At 37.7% G+C, this 22,931-nt stretch overlaps 1 protein-coding gene across 1 annotated transcript in view; it reads left to right on the forward strand.

The window, feature by feature from the left end:
- The window catches only part of NTRK2 (neurotrophic receptor tyrosine kinase 2), a 210,387-nt gene that overhangs the window by 31,096 nt on the left and 156,360 nt on the right, over positions 1-22,931 (forward strand). Inside the window, exons 5-8 of the mRNA XM_062017810.1 lie at positions 243-397; positions 13,145-13,281; positions 16,654-16,786; positions 18,336-18,635. Coding sequence (XP_061873794.1) covers positions 243-397; positions 13,145-13,281; positions 16,654-16,786; positions 18,336-18,635 — 725 coding nt within the window. The remainder of the gene's footprint in view (positions 1-242; positions 398-13,144; positions 13,282-16,653; positions 16,787-18,335; positions 18,636-22,931) is intronic.

Here is a 22,931-nt window from a genome sequence, read left to right on the forward strand (position 1 = left end):
GACTTACGATGGTTGGGGTTCTTGATGCAAGGAGACCTTTATTCTCTGCATGGAAACCATTATCCACTTACCAGCTTGCATTGCACTGAGGTTGCTAAGGTTGCCTTCCTTATGCTTCTTAACTAAAGGGTTCAACTTCTACTTTAACCCAGCTGTGTGCTTGGAGTTCTTCCTGCCCCTCATTGTTTCCTGTATACATAACACATTCTGCATTCTAAATAAATCGGGTTTTTTTGCTATAGGATATTGTTGGACAATCCATTCAAGTGTTCCTGTGAAATTATGTGGATCAAGAAATTTCAAGAGACCAAGTTTTACACAGAAACTCAGGATTTATACTGCATAGATGACAACAACAAGAGGACAGCCTTGCTGGATATGAAGGTCCCGAACTGCGGTAATACTCTTTTAATACAAAATCACTGCTAAATTATTGTCAGACAAGAAAAACGAACATATTTTTTACAAGATACCTATCAAGATGACCACAGCGTTGATGAAAGAGAAGGTTTCAGTGGACATATTAACCACTCTGTCTTTCTCCCCACATGGAATAATTCTGGGAACTTCATGTAAAGCTTTGTGTTTTTTTCCTTGATCCTTTAAGAATGTAATGTTGGTCAAGTGCAGGAAAACAGAACATCAATTACAGATAGAACAGTAGAATTGTATAAAAGTGCATGTACCTTTGTTAACCGAAATAGTAGTGCTTCCAAGTTCAATAGACACAAAATATTACCTTCATGATTTTTTCCCAGGTATTTATGATAACTGAAGTCTTTATTTTCCTTCTAAAATACAAATTCTATGCTAGGACCACAGGAAGAGTATTTGGAAGAACTGCCTGCTAATGGAGTCAAATTAGTGATAGCTCTCTTTGCACAGATAAAACTCTACTGAATTCACTTTTAAAGGCTAGGCAAAAGAGCTGTAACAAGCTTAGGTCTGTAGTATTTGGGGACTTTGTTTTCAGATAGCTTATATGGATTTGGAGACAGTGGAAAAATGATAACAGTTACTCTTTTTGTATACAACTTTGCTGTCTGAATATGGTCCAGGGACAGCTGGTGAAAAGTTTCATCCACTACCTGAGGAGATTTCTTCTCCTCTATGTACAAGAGGCAGAAGCTGTGTGTTTCTGACATGATGTAAGACCTGATGAAGGCTGAGGTTTCCTTGCAGAGCTGGAAGCTAGGGTGCTCAATAGCAGGCAGGCAAGAAGGAAAGGGAGGAACAAGGGTATCCTTATGGAGAGCTGATTTCGAATGTGTAAGCTCCAAGTGAATGTGAATAGCAGTGGGAATACAAAAACCATACCTTTTCTTCTTCTACCAATCCTCTCCTGGTGAGCTATCCATTAGTACAAACCAGGCGCTGTAGCATAGTCTTTTGTAACAGACTTGTCTCTGATCTTTTGATGCTGTGTAGATGCATGTGTGCATAAAACACACATGCATCCTGCGGACATATCTTGACTAAAATACTTGCCATAGTAAGGGAAGGTGGTTCTTCTGACTAGAGGAAGAAGAGGAGGAGGAGAAAGGTAAATATATACAACATTCAGATTGGAATTTGCAGTATGTGGAATTTACATATGGCAAACGCGCATTTTGCTGAAGATCCGTGTGGATGTCAGTACGTGCCTACAGATTATTTCTGTTAGTTTACAGGGTCCAAATACCACTAAACTTTACCTATTTTTTTAATCTTTTTTTCTTTCCCCTTTTTCAAAATGAACCAATGCATGACATAAGTTTTTAGTAAAGATGACAATGTATCCTTTTCTTAAGCACAGAATAGAGAATCCCAGGTGAAGAGGAATGACTGCCTTGGTGAGCATGGACTGTGTTCTGGAAGATATGAGGTCCTGGAGTGTGTCCAGAGATGGGCAACAAAGCTGGTGAAGGGTCTAGAGCACAAGTCTTACGAGGAGAAGCTGAGGGAGCCAGAGATGTTTAGTCTGGAGAAGAGGAGACTGAGGGAACTGAGGTTGTTTAGTCTGAGGAGGCTGAAGGGAGACCTTATTGCTTAGAACTACTGGAAAGGAGGTTGTGGCAAAGTAGGAGTTGGTCTCTTCTGCCAAGTAATGAGTGATAGGACAAGTGGAAATGGCCTCAAGTTGCAGGACTGGAGATTTAGATTGGAGATTAGGAAGAACTTTTTCACTGAGGGGGTGGTTAAACCCAGGAACAGTCTGCCCAGAGAGGTGGTGAAGTCACCATCCCTGGAAGTATTCAAAATACATGTAGATGAGGTGCTGAGAGACAAGGTTTAGCGGTAGGCTTGGCAGTGTTAGGTTAGTGGTTTGACTTCATGATTTTAACGGTCTTTTCTAAACAAAATGATTCCATAACTCTGTGATTCTGTATCTGAAAGATCCAATGCATGGCTTTTGCTCTCAATGTCTTTGCAGATATTTTTCTGTGTTTAAAGGGATAAGAATTTTTTTAAAAAAACACTGATGAGGCTGCTTCAGAATCATGGAATCATTTAGGTTGGAAAAGACCTTTAAGATTATCAAGTTCAACCACTAACCTAATGCTGCCAAGCCCACCACTAAACCATATTCCTAAGCACAACATCTACAGATCTTTTAAATGCCCCAAGGGATGGTGACTTCACTACTTCACTTGGCAGCCTGTTCCTGTGTTTAACAGCCCTTTCAGTGAAGTTTCTCCTAATATCCAGTTTATTCCATTTCCATTACTTTCTGAGATGGTAATAGGCAAAACTGACATTGAAGAATTAGCTTTTGCCCTATTTCTCCCTGTGAACTACATGACCTTTTTAGCTCCCTTTAATGTCAAGAGAAATTTTTGGGTGTGCAGGCCTTTGAATTTTGTTAATAAAACATTTTCTAATTTTCTCTGATAATGAAATGGTTTCATTCTATCTTTCTGGTTTGTTAATTTTTTTTAGTTAGAAACTAAGTAAACATGCTCACTTCTTTGTATGCAGGTGTTATTAATTACTTCATAATATTACAGTAAGTGGCCTGTACAGTATGTGGTAAATGTCTTGGTAATAGGATGTCTCACTACTGTGTGCTGTTAATAAACCTCTTGCTGGGAAGTTAGAAGAGGCCACTGTGGTTTCTTCATAATAAGGCTTTGGTTTTGTAGATAATTGATCTGAAAATTAGCAAAGTTCTGTGTTACTTTACTTATTATTTATATGGTGGAAGTGTTCATTAATGTGATGATTAAAGACTGGTTGCTGTTTAGGTGCCATCAACTTTGTGATTTCTTTTCTTGAGGTTTGAAGTCAGGTATTTTACTCTGTATCTAGAAAATCCTTTCCAGCTGCAATATTAAAGTTGGCAATCAATAGTCACGATGTTTGCAGAATTATTTTTCCAGATACATTTGCAATGTATGTATGGTCAAAATTGTCAGATTCTTGTAAGTTTTAAATTCACAGTTAATTATTATGTCAAAGATGTTTAAGTAACATCTATCCCAGTAGTACTAGTAAAGCGTACTGTGTAGAGAAATGACGGTGTTTAGTTTTGACATTTTTACAACCATTTACTGTTTGTCTGTACAACATGGACAACTTTACACCCTGACCATCATCTTCTTTTTTCCACCTTATAAACAGCATTAAGAAATGAAGAAAGTTAATTAAATAAGTAAACACTTATAAAAAATGACTACTTCTCTAAGCTCCAGCAATAATTGTGGCTGGCATATTAAGGCCTTGGAAGAAGGACGTCCTATGTGTGGGGTAAGATCACTCAAGAGACCATCATTCTGCAGATTACCTGGAGCTCACCGAATGCCAAGGAAACAAGACCATGTCTGTGAGACTCTTATAAGGTGCTGGTTGCTCCCTCTGGTCAGCATTCAGTTACTCAAGTGATATCATTGAACTCACTGATACTGAAAGTAGTCTTTTTTCCTTGTGGTGTTCAGACTGACTGTTTGTTTACATATGCAGCCAGCCAGTGGAAATGTTGTCTAGTCTGAGAATTATTGGATTTTATGAATGCTCATTTTTTATCTGTCTCTTGCCTTTCACATGGAATACTGTGGTGTTGCTCCTAGTGCTGCTGGTTGTGTATGACTGACAAAATTTCAGAAGTTGTTATGATGTGGAACTGCAATCTGAAAAGACAAGTTGCCCATTTCTTGCTCAGTTGGGAAAGCCCTGAATTTTTACAGGCAATTGTTCAGATGACTACAAATGGACTGGAGTGAATTTGGCTTCATTTCAGCATCTTTATGGTGATAGATTTTTGTCCTAGAGGTAAATAAGTAAGTGGTTATATCAGACTGGAGGCAGGTGGTTATAAATTCTAAAGGGGTAAAAAAGGCAAACTGAAGGACTGACAATGTTTATTTCTTTGAATTTACAGGAAGGATTTGTAGTAGTAGAGAGTCAATAAAATAACCATTAGATCTTAGGCAATTGCAGTACAATGCAGTCTAAAACCACAAGCAAAGGCATAATCCGGTGGGTGTTGACATTTTTTTCCATTATCAGCCAGACTTCACAGATAAGACTATCAGGAGAGCATTACAGGCAGAATGAAAGGAGTTTAAAAAAAGCCTTAAACATTCCCCATTTTTACCTTTAAGAACATTAATGTTCCCTGTAGCCTGTGTTGTTTATTTTGGCTCAAGACCTAGATGTTATGTATGATGTATGATGGTAATCAGTTCTTACTAAAACTCTGTAGGAGTTTTAATTCTTTTATGTGAACATGGGCTGCACAAAAAATGGGTTTTTTTTATGGCAGTTTTAGCAGTAATGAGTTTTCACTGTTGCTCCAAAGTTGAATTAGAATTTTCTAAACTTCAAACAGTTTTCTTTCTTTGAGCTTTTAAGTGAAAATAGGGAATAATTTATGCATGTTTGAAAAGGCAACAGGAATCACATTTTTAAAGATATGTACATAACTTCCTTGTGAGCATGCACACTTTTATCTGTTCGTGAAGCAACCAGAACCTTTATACAGCTGTCTAGACATGTGATACATAAATCAGGGCTTGAGAAAAACTATAATGGCATGTACATAATGTATGTGAAAGTCTCGTGTTAAAAAAAAAAAGAGAAGCAGAATTTCATTTTATAATTCTGATTCAATTTCTGCTTTAACTTGAATGAAACAGGTTTATAATACAAAGCAGATTAGAAATAGAAAGAAGTAAGCACTACCTAAGGGAGCAAAATAACCTAATGGAGCAACTAGATAACTCTATTGTGAAGTCCAAAGAAAGTACTTTTTTCAGTTTAGAAGTGGAAACATTTTGTGAAAGCATCCCTTCAGCCATATACTTGGTATATGATGTACTTGGAATCAAGAGTGACATCCATCTTTTTACTTGTTTATGTAGTTCTCTGAAAATGCACCCGTTTCATGGTCGTGCTTATCATGTTGCAACATTTGACAGATTGTCATTACTTTTAGTATTTCTGGACACACAAGAAATTCCCCCCCTAAAGATACATGAATTGCAACTACATTACATTCACTTAGTGAATAAGAAACCATTTGTTAGACATGTGCATAAGCTAGTTTAGGACTCATAAACTTACGTTAAAATGGCTATTTAGCTCTTGGTTCATCTGTTAAGCTTGTGGCTGCTGTATTCAGCCCAGATGCACTGAATATATTTGGTTTTCTTCTGAAAGTTTTTGTAGATAAACTAAAGCTTAAATACCAGTTGAGAACAATTTCTTAAGATGTAGTTTAATTTGTTTAGCCATTCAGAGATAAAACATGTCTGAGTACCTTCAGAAGACTGCTAGCAATGGAAATATTGATAAGAAATATATAGCCCAAAAATTATTACAGACAAACTTGATTTTAATACTAGGGAATTAAAATTAATTAAATTATTCAGGTGCTGCAAGATCCTTTCTTATTCACCTCCCTTCTAGAACCCAGGACAGGCCTGGACACCTTAAGAGAAAGGTCCTTGGCAGAAGTTAAGGAGATGTAAACCTTGGAAATGTAAGCCATTCATCTGGTTTGAAATGTCAGCAGCAACCTTCAAAGCTTTTGTACACGTTGACTGCAGAAGACGGCTTGCTGTCTAAATGTATTTATTCTGTGGTATGCAGCTGTTGATAGTTTCTGCCTGCATGGCATTTGTAATGGCATTTGAAGCCCCGGATAAGATGGCAGTTCTGTGGAGGTTGCATTTGTTGATGTAATCAAAAGATGAGTTAGCAAGTTTTGTCATCTTTGCTGTGGCACATGATGGCTCTACTTATAGAAGTGTTATAGTGCTTATAGTGATAATTCCAGTTAAGCAAGGAGTGATGGAGTGTTTAAAGGCAAAGGAAGGGTATATTAGCTCTGGGAAAGTATAGTTTAAAGACTCACGATCTTCTGGTAGAGGCTGCACTTAAGTATTTTCTGTAAAGGTCCACAGCTAAATGTGACAGTCAGGTATGTCGTGATTGGAGGCAGATTTCCTTTAGTATTTTAAAATATTTGGGTGTCTCAGTGAGCTGTGACATCAGACTGAAACATGTTCCTCATAGAGTAATGAGGTGGGTGTTGTATCAGATCTGGCACAGTAAGAAAATAAGAGTTGGACTTTTAAGAAGGTATGCTGAAGAAGCCAGCAAATCTAGCAAGAAGAGGTCTGAAATGGGCTTGTTCATTATGCATATTCCTTCTAAGTGCTCATTAGGAAATGATGAAGGCATGGGAAAGTCCTAAATTCTGGTCTGAATGACTCTTCTCAGGGCTTTGGCAAGAAGCTGTTTGGGCTCAGTCTCTCCCAATAGCAGGAGTTTGTGATTTTACTTTTAGAAGGTCATAACAAAAGCTGCTTTTTCTGTGTTGTTGGGATTTTTTAAAAAATTTTTTGATTCAAGAAATAATTGTGTCTACTGGAGGAGATTTTGTCATCCTCCTCTGGACTCAGGCTCAGTTCAGGAATCTAACTTGCAACTTTGGGGATAATGTCCTCACCGTGAACCTGCAGAATGCTTGAGACTATTCTAACTTAACTCTGTGAAGAGCTGTGCAAAATATCATGGTCATCGTGGAAAACATCCATTAAGATTTGCTGAGTTACATGGTGAGCATATCTCTATTCAGTGCTTTACATAGTGGCTGTATATTCTCTTAAGGAGCTGAAATGCATTTCATCTGAGACATTTTGTTTAATTTACATTAACAGTCAGTGAGCAGAGTACAGAAATATGTTGGGGAAAAGAGTCGTAATCCATTATTCTCTTTCCTCTTTTTCTTTTAAACCTTTCAGATTAGTGCCTTTACTTTTCATTTTAATGCAAGGGAAATTTCAGGTTTTGTTATGCATGATGACAATGTTACAGTAGAGAAATTGAGAATAGTGTTGTTGTGGATAGAGCAGCGAAATGTGAAGTTGTAGGCTTCTCTCCCTTGTAGCTAGAGAGGAAATTGATCTTTGGACTTCAGAAAAAAATAAAAGATACAGGAGAAATGATCATTTTTTAAAATGTTCATAATTTCTACTAATTCTTTATTTGCTGAACATTTTAAAATTTTCATTGAATTAGAGTGTGGTTGTCATCTTGGAATACCTTCTGTGAGATTTCTGCAACTGTCTACATATATTGAGCATTTTGATTCCATGAGTGTAATACAACAGGAAATGGAAACAATGACTTCTGTTTAACATGTTTTCTGTTTTGCATATAAACTTTTGAGATGTCCTGTTTATAGTGGTCTAAAGAAGCAGCCGAGCTGATCTTTGGACCTGTCATTCTGCAGACTTCAGTGGAAACCTGCCTACTTACCCCATGGCTGAAATCTGGCTTAGAGGTTGTTTGCTGCAGACAGTTGCTAAGTGAAATGCAGGAGGTGAATCACATATCCAACAGCTCCTAGGTTTTTGTTTTTTAAATCCACAGAAACCCATAGGAAGAAACTTTTAGAATTTATTAGCAGATCTATATTTTCAAACAAGGCAGGATTTTAATAGAATGATATAAAATTCTGTATTTCTTACATTGATAGAACCTGTTCAGAGCCAGTAAGACCTCTGAAATTTGCAGACCCATGTGCACTGTTCTTAACAAATTTCATTGTCAACCATCCTGTTTTCAGTCTCCAGACAGCACAAGGAGTGGGTGTTACGAAGTTGTACTGTAGTGCTGTAATTAGTTGTGTGTTTTCTCCCTAGAAAGCAAAACCAAAACCAAATCCAGGGGAGCCAAGAACCTTGAACTGTATTGAAACCTTATGTGAGGAAAGCAAACTGGATTTGAGCCACCTATATCTTATGAGTTATAGGAGATATTTTATAACTCAGTGGTCTGGTGATCTGCCTTTTCATGGTTCAGTTTGATGGATGATTGCTGGCTCAGTGTTAATTTACTTATTCTGGGTCTATTGTGTTTATTAAAACTAGATTATTAAGGATTGCAGGTAAGGCTGAAATTTACCTTATTAAAATTCAACTGCAGTTAGCTAGTGTTGAGAAAAGTTGTAAATTTTTTTCTTGGTATCCACTTGTTCATATCACAGAACAGGTTGACATGCAAAAATATGCCAAGCAAAAAGAGATATCCTGGGCTACACTGAAGGCTATTTAGTGACATTGTGTTGTGTGTAGACTCCTGGGAGTTTGTCGACAGGCTGAGGAAAGTCAAAAGCTTACTGTGCATGGGATGGCATAAACAAATGCAATATTGAATTTGTGGCATTCTCTCAGGTGTTTGTTTCTTCATTATGTCATTTCTTAGATATTAGTGAGGCTAATTGACCATATTGTGAGAAATTTTTGCTGGAGGTTTTTGAGCAGCTGAACAAATCCCAGAACTGTATACATGAAAACTGAAGCTGAAAAAGTCAGTCTGAGAATAATTTTAGAAAAATTTTTGTGACTGTGAAGATAGTTAACGAGTGAAACAATGGTGGCGTAATGGTGGATTCTTTTCTTCTTGCTTAGGACCTTCTTCTGAAAGTTGCTTTAGTTTGGTGCTGAGGTTTGAGTTACAGACTAGTTTTTATTTATACTCAGTTATTTCCTAATTAGGTCATATCCTTCCTTTGACATATAGTGATAGTCTCTCTCTACCCAGACCAGTGTTAAATTTTCTGTAGAAAGTAGTAAGTAGCAGGCTGAACACTTTGACAGCCCTCTAGGGATTTAGGTACATTCTTCTTACTAATTTCCATTAACAGTTGTACAGCCAATTGCTGTAGTAACCTTTGAAAATTTAATCCAAAGTATTTGATTTTGTGATTGGTAAAGTCCCAGCTGTGCACAGTGAAGATATGAGTCATTTCCTAGTGATGCTTGACAGTTCCACTGTGTGATGGCCTCAGGCCATTGGTTTGCAGTAATGATGGTCTGAGAAGGCAAATATCAACTCCCTGCTTAAAAGAGAGTTTGTACCTTCTGAAGCATGGCATGATATTTAGAGACTCAGCTGACTTGAATGACTTCCTCCTGCTTTTCTCTATTGTGTCCAGTTGTGCTTGGGTGAGGGAAGTGACTACTCTAATCTAGAGCTTCCTGTTCCTGGTAATAACATGTTATCAATTTGAATATGAGAACAGATGTTCTGTATGTGGTAAGATAACTGTTATACACACATACATAATGAAACATGTATTTTAGTGTATGCTTTCCTCTATTGAAATACGTGACTCTTTACAGGTTAAAAATCTCATTTCTATCCTCCTGTTTTTGTAGAGATTGAAGAGCTTTGGATAGTTTGTTGAGAACAAAGGAGACCTGAGAAAGTGAAATAAACCAGAGTGGTCTTAAGAAGATTATTCAGAAACTCTCATTTCTCAGTGCTGTCAGACCAGGAGAACACTCAGTGAATTTGTACATCACAGACAAATTTCAGAATTGGTAAAAGGGAATAACGTATCTTCTGTATGGCCTGTATAGTATGCCTGAGACTGCAGAAGGCCATTAAGGCCAAGAATGTAGCAAACTTAAGAAAGAAATGGGATACTAGCAGAGTTATAACTGATATCCAGAATTATAGTAATTAATGCTGTCAAAGTTTGAAAGAGATACTGTGTTTCAAGCTTTGGGGCACATGGTAATCTCTTTCTGATGGATATCAAGATGAGACTTGTGGAAGGATGATGTCATTGTCTACCTGGCATAGGCTGTTAGACTACAGACTGAACTTACTATGCTGGCAGTATACAAAAGTATTTGAAACTGTGGTTTGATTGGTTGTATTAATTACTGTATACAAAGTCCTTTAAAATGTACATCCTTATCAACAGAAGTGATAATCATCTAAACCACTGTATTTAACCACATTAGGTAAGGAGTAAATGCAACGTGGTTGGATATTTTTGTGTAGATGTCAAAGTGCTACTGAGTTTTATGAATGCTCTCACACTACATTGAGCATATATATCTGTTAGGGTGCATGTTTGGTTTTTTTTTAAATACAGTTATTTTTCAGTATAGGTTTTTCTGCTTAGTCTCCTTGCTTGCTTGGTAAATCCAGTGTATCACATTTTCTAGATACAAGGTATTATGCTGCTGTGATTTTTTTTCCAAACAGAACTGCTATCTGGCTTCTCAACTAATGTGTATCCTGCTCTGGGGCAGTCGGAGTGACGTTGGAAATAAAAGCCAAAATGGATTTGCAGTTAAAAGTTCACTAACTAAAGATACCCAACCAGAAAAAATGAATCTCAAGGCAACTGTTATATGTATTTCCCACTCACCAGTTATGACTGGGAAAGGGAAGAAAAGAAAACCCACAAAACAACATGGTTATTCTATTCTATTCTATTCTATTCTATTCTATTCTATTCTATTCTATTCTATTCTATTCTATTCTATTCTATTCTATTCTATTCCTAGTCTATTCTATTTCTAGTCTAGTCTAGTCTAGCTTATTTTTTTCTGCAGTATTTTTTAATGGATCTTGCAACTGCTTTTTAGTGTAACTTTAGTAATCTCTAGAATAGTAAACACTGTTATTTTATAATCTTCAGGCAGGATGCAAGCATTATGTAGCTGTTTCCCTCAGAGATGTAAGGGGAGCATGACAAATGCAGAGTGTTGCAAATAAACAGAACTACATCTTATTCTGTGTGGGAACCAGTACCAGAGGAATTAAACTTCAGCTGCCCATCCTGTAAATAAACACACTGCAGGAAGAAGTTGTCTCAACAGTTACTAAAGGAAGGCTCTAAGGAACCAAAGTTTTTCTTTTTGCTTACATTAGAAGTTTCATATGAAATGGCATGTTAGTAGGAACTGTGGAAGTGAAATGCTGAGCTGTAATGTAGACCTTGTCCCAAATGCTAGGGTCAGGAAGAGGTAGAGAGCTTTAATCTCTTTGCATGTTCAGATCTGGAAAGAGTAGTTGGAATGGTTTTCAGAGGTGATGTGGAATTGTAACTTTATAAAGCAAATGATCTCATTACATCTCTTCTTGTTCCCTAACCAGCATAATTAATATCCAAATGTTCCCTAAGATTAGTTTTATTTCCTGCTCAGTTAGTTGACAGACACTGCTGAGATTTGAATTTGCAGCAGGCGAGAGCAGATGGCTACCTTCGCTAACAGATTACTGCATCAAGGCATACAAACTGTCCAGCTCTGTCTCAGTAAACTTCAACATATGATTTATGAAGTGAACATAATAGGAGAAATCCATGATGCCTACGATGGGAATCATATTACAGCACTACTTAAAGCAGTGGGAGAATTGCCTAAGCAGTTATTGTATACTTGTGGTGATCTTCAAATCTTATTAGACAAGAAAACATTGCCTGTAAAATTATTTGTCCTCTCTTTCCTATTACTTCCACTCATTTAATTTTTATTGAACTGATTAAACTTGCAGGGAGATTTCTGATATATATAGCTTCTCTTGAAGTTCAAGCATATTAATGTGTCCACACTGATTTGATGGTTAATTGTTTGTGTGGGACTTTTAACATATGCAAAAAAGTCTCTGATAAACTTCTGTACCTGCAAGTCCGTGACGAAACTGCTATACTCTTAACTAAAAAACAAAAAGGAAAAAAAAAGAGAACAGTTTGTTCTGAAAAAACAAGTAATTGCAAGATCGTCCATATATATCCAACACAGCAGATAAACTTAATCATTTGAGATGATAAATTGCAAGTGAAACTTTCCTGGAACAGCTGATGAGAAATGCCATAGAAAGGAGGCTAAGGCTTTTTACAGAGTGGAGCAGCTCCAAATGATGGCATAGCATCTTGTAGGAAAGATATGATATTTCTAGTATGTTGTGTAATTATTTGCTATGAAAATAAATCTTAAATGTCCTCTGTGCCTGAAGTCTATTGATATTGTTAACATTATTTTTTACGAGAATCAGTCTCTCATTCCTTGTGTTTTCGTAAACATTTAGCATATATTTACTCTTTGGAAACCTTCCATTGCTTTAGGTGCTGAAGAATGAGAGACAGAGGCATTTATAGTTCTGTGAGGTGGAGGGAGAATCAAGCAAGATTCCCAAAATCTGGGCTTGTTTGCTAGTGAGTGGTGCCATCTCACTGCATTTTTGCACTTCTGAGGGGAACAGTGAAGTCTGCTAAGTTGCCTTGGATAGCAGTTCTGAGCAGTTGCTAGCCCTCTCTTCTATTCTTTTTTTCTCCCCTGGTGGGATCTCTTCAGTGCTCTTTTTCCCTTCATTTGTTCTTAAGGTGCAGGTTTTGCCAGCTCTGAGCAGTGTCTCTGTATGAGAAGGAGGGCTGCTGTCTCTTGTGCGATACTGGGAGCTCATGGGATGTTCCTTGGTGTTGTGGGGAACAGTGAGAATACCACAATTTTGTGGAAAATAGACATTGCTTTGCAGCAGTTACACAGAGACAGAATAGATTTCATGTTTTAAAGAGTAAGGGAAGTAGAGGTTTTTATATTTTGATGTTAGGATGACTTCTGTTTATACATTTCTCTGTATAATTAGCTCAATGTATTTCCACATGCAGCAATGTTTTCTTAGGATATGAAGTGGAAGAGGTGCAGAAAAATGTTACAGAGCAGCTTAAAGATTTTACTTATATGGTTCTAAAGATGATGTTTGTACTCCCTGACTTAATAGTAACTGATCACAGTGAATATCTGATGTAGCAGTGTTTTTGCTTGCATTTATACAGCTTGCTTAGAATTGAGCGGTGTCTGTTTCTGTCAAATATAAATGCATGTGGGGTTTTTTTTTGTTGTTTCTATTGTAGACTTGCCATCAGCAAACTTAAGCACTTACAACATCACCGTGGTGGAAGGAAAGAGCATCACATTGTATTGTGATACTACTGGCGGACCACCTCCTAATGTGTCCTGGGTGCTCACTAATCTTATTTCAAACCATGAGGTAAGTTTCATAGTCAAATATGTGACAATTTGGAGAAAGGAGCTGTTGCTGAAGGGTGGAGTGAAGGTTAATGTCCAGCTTGAGTTAATTTTTTATTGAAAAGATGAAATAGAAAATTAATATTGGTATTACATTTGAATTCCAGTTACATTAAATCTGGGGTGACCGCTGCAGTGCTTTTGGAGAACAACAGCCATTTGCTCCTCGAGATCCTGATTTGCAGTCTGCTTTTTGGATATTCACTTGCAAATGAAAGTACTCTAAATTTCTGGAAGTCATGGAGTGACATTGAAATACAAGGGCTTTCGTATTATCACTAATACCTCCATACAGAGAATAGATCTAATCTACCGTAATGATGAAAAAAGCTTTGCGTCTCTAATTTGATTATGTTTTTTATGCTAAAAGCTTGGTGTATTGGAATTTGGTTTTAAGTGTTTTCTGGCTCAGTTTTCCTTCAACAAAGCAACAACAGGAAGCCTTGGAAATTGAAGTGAAAGCTTTACTAAAAAGAATGGCATTTTTTTAAAAATGAGGTGTGAAGATGTTTCCTCAGTATAATCATCTAGGCAGGGGGAGATGTTTCTGAGAACTTTGTATTCTGTGTCCCTGCTTGAGACTATGTGCACACTAGAGACAGAATAATTAAGTTATTTCTTTTCTAAGTGTTGGTAAGCAGACACTCAACATGCAGCTGCTGACCTCTTAAATTACTATTATTTACATGACGGGCAAGACCCTCTGTTATTTACAGGTTTGTGGCATTAGATTTTCCTACATTCATGATGGTGCAGACCCCATAAAGCTTCCTGGTCTGTACAAAGTGCAAGATGTGTACTTCCAACACTGTTCCTGTTGTGGGGGAGAGATAGGACCTCTGAGGTCTTGTAATCTTTATTGTTTCTTCCTTGATGTCATTAAATCAGGCTTGTATGGAATTTGACTAGTCTGTCTTTCAGCTGTCCCACGTAAGAGTTCTGCAGAGTTCTAGTGTTATTTTTAAAATTTTCTCCAATCTGTAGAACTATTGGAAGGCATCAGTCGTCATCAAGAACAAAAAATTAAAACAATTTGGGGAACTTGGGCCAAGTTGTGCTCTTTCTTTTTTTTAAAAAAAAGAAGTTTTGGGCCAAAACAAATGTGTGATGCTGTTCAGAAAGTGAGATCACCTCATTTTTTTAACTCTCTTATCTTTAAAATGCCATGGTCAGTTTGCTTCAAATTTTCCAGAAATATTCTGTCCTGGTATAACTTCATCTTGAGATTTCAGAAGAGCTTGTAATATAGCCTAACTACAACCTCAGCTATGGAGCACAGTAGTCTTTTCAGTACCAGAAGAACAAGTGGCTTTTAAACCTCATTTGCCATACATAACTGTCGTTCCCTTTTCTGGTAGTGTTGTTTTTTGATTTCCTTTCTCTTACTTTCGTATCTTTTTCTCCCTCCCTTTTCTTCACTTTCTATGCCGCTTTTGCTTGTTTCCTCTCTCCTGTTTTACAAAGAGATATGTTAACAGAAGTCAAAACTAAACTCTAGTTTTGCAAAGCTAATTGTATGCTCTCAGATTCTATACCGAGATGTATCAGATGTGTAATCTGATGTTGCTTAGATTCTTCTTGCTCTCGATTTCATCCCTGAGCCCTTCTGCTTTCAGCACTGCTGACCTCTAAGAGTTGCACTATGACAAATATGTAATGGGGTGTTTCCTTTTCCACTCACTTGCCCTAGTGTCACACTAAAATCAGAGGGTCATTTAAGGGGAGGTAAGGCATTGAGGTTCAAAACTGTGATCGTACAGGACTGTATGCAGGAGTGTTCCTACATGTCCCCACTGACTGACAGTGAAAGTCACTGTGGTTTTACACATGCAGTATGTTTGTATTTGTGTTCTGTACAGCTCTGAAGTGTATGTGTACACTAAGAAAAGTACCTCAAAAATAGTATTTAAAAATGATCCTAATTGTTATTTTCTGAGTGTGTTTTTTTGTTCTTTTCCCAGTCAAGAAATAGTCTCATATTTTATGCAAAAATTCAAGTATGGAAATGGTAGTCACTTTGAGATCATATGAAGGGCTTGATTTAAGAAAACCATAGTCTGTAACAAGTAGTTTTGCTAGAGCCCTTTTTTTTTTTTATTCCACTTTCTTTCATTTGCTTTATTCCGTGTTGCATAGCGGCATATTCTGTATGGCATTTAAGGCTGTAAATGGGTACTGAGCTCATAAGAATCATAAGACTTGAGATTCCTAAGAATCATCATTCTTACTTGAATTAGACTGTGTTTAGACACATAAAACAGTACTTGGGCAGTAGTTTAGGTTGTAGAAGGTACATAATTTCTTGTGAAAGGTTTCATGACGAGGGGACTTTCAAGAGTAATTTGGGTAGGGAGGAAAAAGGTGACACAATGTTTCCAATGTTGCAGTAAAGCTCAGAAGGCAGCAGTGGAAGAGATGGCAAGTTTAAGTGTAAAGGAAAGAGACAAATGAGGGAGTAAAGATGGAACAGAATACAGGAGTAAATAAAAAGCTCAAGGGGAGCAGAGATAGACCATAGAAATCAATTACGAAGTGGAAGAGAGGGAGGAGGAAGAGTATGGGGTAGAGAAAAAAGCACTGTTGCGTAGAGGGGAGGAAATGTTAAAAAAAAAGGCAGAAATAGTTGAGTGCAATGTTTGTAGCAGGACTTTAAGAGCTTTGAATCTACTGTTACTGATGATTATATCTGGTTCTGTAGTGTTTTGTGTGTGTTTGGATAAAACACTAAAGTAAGGCTTGGATTAAGGCCAATGTCATTCTGGGTTGTATTAAGAAGAGTGTGACCAGCAGGTCAAGGGAAATTTTCCTCCCTCACTACTCTGCCCAGGTAGATGAGGCCTCATCTGGAGTCCTGTGTCCAGTTCAGGGCTCCAGTTCAAGAGGCACAGGGAACTTCCAGAGAGAGTGCAGCAGAAGACTAACAGGATGATCAGGGGACTGGAATATGTTTCGTACGAGGAAAGGCTGTGAGACCTGGGACTGTGTAGCCTGGAGTTAGAGTAGACTGAGAGGGAACCTTATCAATGCTAATAAATACCTAAAGGGTGGGTGTCCTTCTCTGGAGGTTTTCAAAACCCACTGGAACATGTTTATCTGTGACCTGATCAAGGTGAACCCGCCTTATTAGCAGGGAGGCTGGACTGGATGATCTCTAGAGGTCCCTTCCAATCCCTGCCATTCTGTGATTCTGTGTTTCTGTGATTAATTGTGGGCTGCTACAGCTGAAAGGAAGGCAAAATAAAAAATGCCTTTCAGCTGTGGCCAATGATTCCCTCTATCTCCCTTGTTCTGTACATTATGGTTGACACATACATGTTTTTCTGATCACTTGTAGAGTGACACAAGTAAGAACCCTGCCTCGCTAACCATAAAGAATGTTTCATCCATGGACAGCGGACTGTGGATTTCCTGTGTAGCAGAGAACATTGTGGGAGAGGACCAAGCCTCTGCCGAGCTCACGGTATTCTGTACGTGCGCAGGCCTCCATACAACTCCGGAGGCCAAACTGCATTGGCAGTAACTGTTTTGAGTATAAATGTTTTTTGGGCACACAGGTTGTTGAAACAAAAACCCTTAAGGCATGTGAACCTATCTGCTGCAGTTAATGCTGGGAGTAGCCCAACCAGCAGTTGCGGTATTTTTCAGCCCTACTTTCTGCAAAAAATGTGATTTGAAATGCTTTATCTTCCATTTAGAACAATCTGTATGGAAAGATCTGAAACCTAAAATGCTGAATGACACTGTCAGTGTGGGAAAGTTTTTAATGCTCTGCGTGTACGTACACAACTGTTGAGGGAATTAAGATGTGTGAACACATCAAAAAGCTTGTAAAGTTAATTACAAGAGACTACAAATGTTTCAGTTCTTATTATCTAGAGCAGCAACTACTTTGTTGAAAAAAAGAACAACATACTTGCAACATTCATACTCCCAGATGTAAATTTGTTTGTTTGTTTTCTTTTAATAATATACTTATTTGTTAGGTCCAAGGAAGAGGGAGGGGATATACAGTGTAGGGGCACTGACGTCTTAGATCTAAACTCCATCCTGAATTAATTTTATGTGAACTAGACAGCACGTTTTCACAAGTTGCAACCTTCTGTTTGATTGAAGATGGGAACAGAATGCTTTGTAGATGGCAAACTTTGTTCAGCATGTGCTCATGACAGAGTTAACTAGGAAAATCACTGTAGATCTAGGTTTGTAGGTTGAAATTCGATATGTAATATCTTTGGTAAGGGGCATAAACTAGAAATGCTCAAACAGTGTAAATGAGATTCTGAGCTTGGCACTGTTATAAGTGGTAGAAGACTGTATAACTAGGTAAACTTAGGTGCAATTAAGAGTAAATACAAATGAAAATTTCCCAATAATGAAATAATGGGCAAGGTGTTGGAGTAATCTTCTGAGGGAAACAATTCTGTAAACTTGAGGCATTTATCAGGTTTGGACAAAGAATGAGAAAATGTATAGTACAAAAGTCATCTTTCCCTCACAGGATAATCCAGGGAATTAAGTCATCAATTCTGACTTTGTTTCCATGAAGCAAATAATCTGAAAATTTGGATTCATTGTTCAATGTATTTCCAATATGGCTTGGTTTTGGCCAACTTTGAAATATTTTCAATACTGTTGTGTTCCTTTTGCACTCCTGCACCATTTTTTCAGCAGAGTAAAGCTAAAATGTCTCCTTCCCCCTTTTCAGTGTTCCGGTAATTAGATGTTCCACACTTTACAGGCTTGTAAGTTATTAAACACATGTTCAATATTTGCCTGAAACTAGTTTGTTTCTTCCTAAAGAATGCTCAGTTCAGTTGTGAGCATAGTGCCTGAGGCAGACCCAGTGGGTTCCTGTGCAAGCATCCTCCAAATAGGTGTCATTTCTACTAATAAAATACTTTTGTAGTGATGAATGAAAAATACTTCCCTATTAACTGTGAGGGAGGAAGAGGAAGGGAAGGAAGAAAAGACATGTTCAGAATATTCTGATGTTTTTCCCTCTCCTTTCCAATGCAGTTGCACCAAATATCACATTTATTGAATCTCCAACCCCGGACCACCACTGGTGTATTCCATTCACTGTGAAAGGGAACCCTAAGCCCACTTTGCAGTGGTTCTATGAAGGGGCGATACTGAATGAGTCTGAATACATCTGTACTAAAATACATGTTATCAATCAAAGTGAATACCATGGCTGCCTTCAGCTGGACAATCCTACCCACCTGAATAATGGTGCTTATACCTTACTGGCAAAGAATGAGTATGGAGAGGATGAAAAACGGGTTGATGCTCATTTCATGTCGGTTCCTGGAGATGGTAAGTATAACTTTCGGTTTTGTTTTTATTTTTTTGGGTTTCTTTTTGTTGTGTTGGCAATTGTAAATTCATATGTGCTTCTGGCCAGCTTAAATTTTGAAGGATGCTTTTTATATGTTATTTTTCCTCTCTTTTTGTCAAGATTAGTTGGAAAATAATGATTTTATTGAGCATTTTCTTCTTATTTATTGCTTCTTAAGGGAGGCCATGCTAGTACTGTGTAAATCTTCACTTTGAGCCATCACCCACAGTGCCAAGTAAGGCTAGTAAAAGGTTACTGTTTCTGAAGTATTTTCTCAGGCCTCATTTCTGATCCTGGAAAGCACTAAGTACCAGTTCAGCCATTCTCTTTAATTTTGCTGCGTTGTATATGAATTCAACTAGGCAGTATATCCAAGGACATGGAGGATGCCTATGTAGCATGTAATCCCTTGTTGCAAAATCAATAGTGCACTCTGGTGAATTGATGATAGGATATTGTGTAAGACATTAGAGGGAGCTGGAGAGAGAGCTGGTAACCCAGGGGCAGGATGGATGAGGTCTTAGATCCTGATAGGCATATCAGTGTTCAATTCCTGTTTGTTTTGGTTGAGTTTAGGCACCTACATGCCTAGGAATATGCATGCTCAAGGTGATTGCTGTTAAATAGATATATCTTCAGTTGCTGAGCTCTCAGCCCTCCTTCCTAAATGCTGTGTGAGCAGGGATATTGCCCATGGTTTGATCTTTTCCTATATCTTCAAGATCATATGTGGAGTGACTGTAAGAGTGAGAATGCATACATATAAGCATATTCCTGTATGTGGAAAAAAACTCTGATTAGATCTTGCCCAGCTGGAAGGGAAATAAAGGCATCTTTTTGTGCAAGTAATTGCACAGTCATATCTGAAAATACGAGCATGTGTATACCTTCAGCTTTTTCACCATGGGATATAAATAGCTGGCTTCTTTTTTGAAACAGCAGTGCGCAGTGCTAATGTTATCTGGCAAGAGAAAAAGAAAAAAGTGAATATTTAAATTCTCTCTCCTACATTGCAGGCTACAGACAGTAAAAATATGGTGTGTATTTTTTTTCCCCTATCAGCTCAGTCTGCTGTAGGGTGAGAGATGGTCTTTTGCTTTCCCACTTTTAGAAGGAGAAGGTGAAGAGCTGGTACAACCAGACTTTAATGCTGCTGTGCTTAGTGCTCCTCTTTTCTTTTTTCTCTGAAGTTCTTTCTTAAATAGGCTTAACAAAAACATGTCATGATTTCAGCTACTGACATCCTCTAGTACTATAAAACATTTCACCTCATAGATGTGTACATGGGAAATTGTCTTATACCCTGCTTATTTAACATGAACTTGTCTTAATTTTTGTTAGGAAGTAACAATTCCTCTGTTACATTTAGGTGAATTTATAATTTTTTGTCTTTGATCCAAATACCTTTTACTACTCTGCTTTTTCTTTTGGCTTCCTCCTTGTACACTGAAAATTTCCCAGTTGGGGCTTTTTAAATCATTAAACAGAACTGTAGGTACCCTCCAAATTAGAATGATGGCATTATTTATTAATTCCATCCTCATTATACTCATAAGGTATATAAGTCTCCCAAGATAATCTGTAATGCGTTCTTTAAGCATTTCCCAAGCTCTGTGATGGATTAAGCTTCACAAAAGTATAAAGGAAAGTATAAAGGAAACTGGGCTATGTATAGACAGGATATAATTGCATTAGGAATCAGTTCATGCATAGTGGATGGCACCAAAACAGTCTTAAAAAGTAACAGCAGAGGAAATGGCATATCTACTTAGCCTCCTCAATATTGTTTTTATTTTTCCTCTGTAAGAATCAAGGCATTGAGCTTTAGAAAATGTCACAACATTGTTGTTTCTTCCACTAAAGCTGGCATGAAAGCAAATGTTAAAAAACAAGAATCCGCTGCGCATTCTATTATGATTTTTGTTTTAAACTATTACTATTTAAAGCACTGCCAGGCTTTTTCAAACCTTTAAAAGGCTTTTTCAGTGCTGTCGTTACTGTGTAGTTTTCTTCTTTTGGCCCTCATATTGAGCAATGAAGCATAAAGATTAAGGCCCACGCCTTGGTATTATGTTCACTTCCATGCCTTCATGACTGAATTAAATACCAGTCCTGATGTTTCATGGGGTGTGGTATATTCACTGAGCTTTAAACTGATTCTCTGCTTATTGCATCACTTATAGGCAAATACTCAGAAGGTAAAAAAAGAAAATGGAAAAAAATTATAAGACATATGCTTTACCTAGATTAAATACAACTAGGTCTGATGTATATTCTATCATTATAGCATAATACTGCACTTTCAAAGTTGCATCAAACATAATGAAGATATGATTTCTGCTTAGATGCTGTCAACTTCCAGCATGCTACTTGTAGAACATTTTTCACTGGTCTAAGGATACCGGTTTAAAGGAGAGGAAAACATGTACCACAGTGGGTTTTGGATTGAGTTAATTCTAACACATTTAATGTTGTAAATTAAGATTTTGTTTTACATGTGAAGCCTGGGATAATAAATTTAATATTCTATGTGTTACATTTTCATCTAGTTTTAATCTGCTGAAATTCTTGGATTCATGGGAAGCTGTTCTTGCTGAGGTTTAATTGATTATTTTTAGACTACACTGCAGCAAACAATAAGCAAGAAATGTTCATGATTTTTCTGGAGATTGCTCTCCTAGTTGATCTAGACTAGATCAAGAATGTGGGAAAGATTTTTAACCATAGTAACTATTTTTAATAAAGCATATTAATCTGTCAGCTCTCTACTAAATATTCATTTGAAGGAATACAAGTCACATAGTATCCTATAAAAGTATATCTTAAATAGTCTCTAGAAGTAGCATCCTGCTTGTGGCATAAAAATGTAAGGCTGTTTTGCAGAAGTGTATTTTGGGATTGAGTCTTTTGCTGTTGCTTTATTTTGACAATGCCAGCATTACAAAGAAGAAAGCAAGCAAACCAAGTGTAGTTGATGTAGTGTATAAAGATTAGTGAATAGGGTAAGTTTCTTCATAATTCATTCACAAAACAACCTGTGCTCAAAGACTAAAGCCACAATGCTGTTCTGTGCTTGACTTAATTGTGTGTAAATGTGCAAAATTGATGAATTTTAATGTTAAAATATTTTCCACTGATGTTTTGATGATTGTGTAGATATGGGTTTTTTTGTAGGGATTATTAAGTAGAATTTTGAGTTTCATCCAGCATCTTGATTTTTGCAATGTTATTTGAAGCAAAATATTTTGGGCAGAGAAGAACCTCATGAGGTTCCACAAGGACAAGTGTAGAGTCCTGCATCTGGTGAGGAACAACCCCATGCACCAGGACAGGCTGGGGATTGATGTGCTGGAGAATAGCTCTGCAGAGAGAGACCTGAGAGTGCTGGTTGATAATAAACTGAACATGAGCCAGCAATATGTCCTTGTGGCCAAGAAGGCCAGTGGCATCCTGGGTTGCATCAAGAGAAATGTGTCCAGCAGGTCGAGGGAGGTTCTGCTCCCCCTCTCCTCTGCCCTGGTGACGCCTCATCTGGAGTCCTGTGTCCAGTTCTGGGCTCCTCAGCTCAAGAGGAACAGGGAGTTGCTGGAGAGAGTCTAGTGCAGGGACACTCAAAATGATCAGGGGACTGGAACATCTTCCTTCTGAGGAAAGGCTGTGGGAACTGGGGCTGTTTAGTCTAGAGAAGAGGAGACTGAGGGGGGATCTCATTAATATTTACAAATATCTAAAAGGTGGATATCAGGAAGCTGGAGCATACCTTTTCTCTACAGTATCTGGTGACAGGACATGGCATAATGCAATGAAGCTGGAACACAAAAAGTTCCATTTAAACATAAGAAAAAACTATTTCACTGTGAGAGTGACGGAGCAGTGGAACAGGCTGCCCAAGGAGCTTGTGGAGTCTCCTTGTTTTGGAGGTCTTCAAAACCTGCCTGGACATGTTCCTATGTGACCTGATCTATGTGGACCTGCTTTAGCAGGGGGATTGTGCTAGATGATCTCTAAAGGTCCCTTCCAACCCCTACCATTCTATGAGTCTCTGATTTTGTTATAGAAAAGGTATTTGAATGGAGTTGATGACTTCCCTGCTTATATCCCTGTCACCAGTTAGGAGTTAGACTAATCTAAATACTTTATCCCAATTCCAGTCGATTGTAACAAAAATGTTGCCAATTGTCTCCCGAATAAGGGCCTGGGAATTTTGTTTTGCTTTGGTTTTTGCCCCCTTCAGATTACAGAAGGCAAAGTAGAAATTCTATCTTTCAACAGAT

Source organism: Colius striatus, chromosome Z (assembly GCF_028858725.1).
Source record: "Colius striatus isolate bColStr4 chromosome Z, bColStr4.1.hap1, whole genome shotgun sequence".
In the NCBI taxonomy this organism is placed as follows: Eukaryota; Metazoa; Chordata; class Aves; order Coliiformes; family Coliidae; genus Colius; species Colius striatus.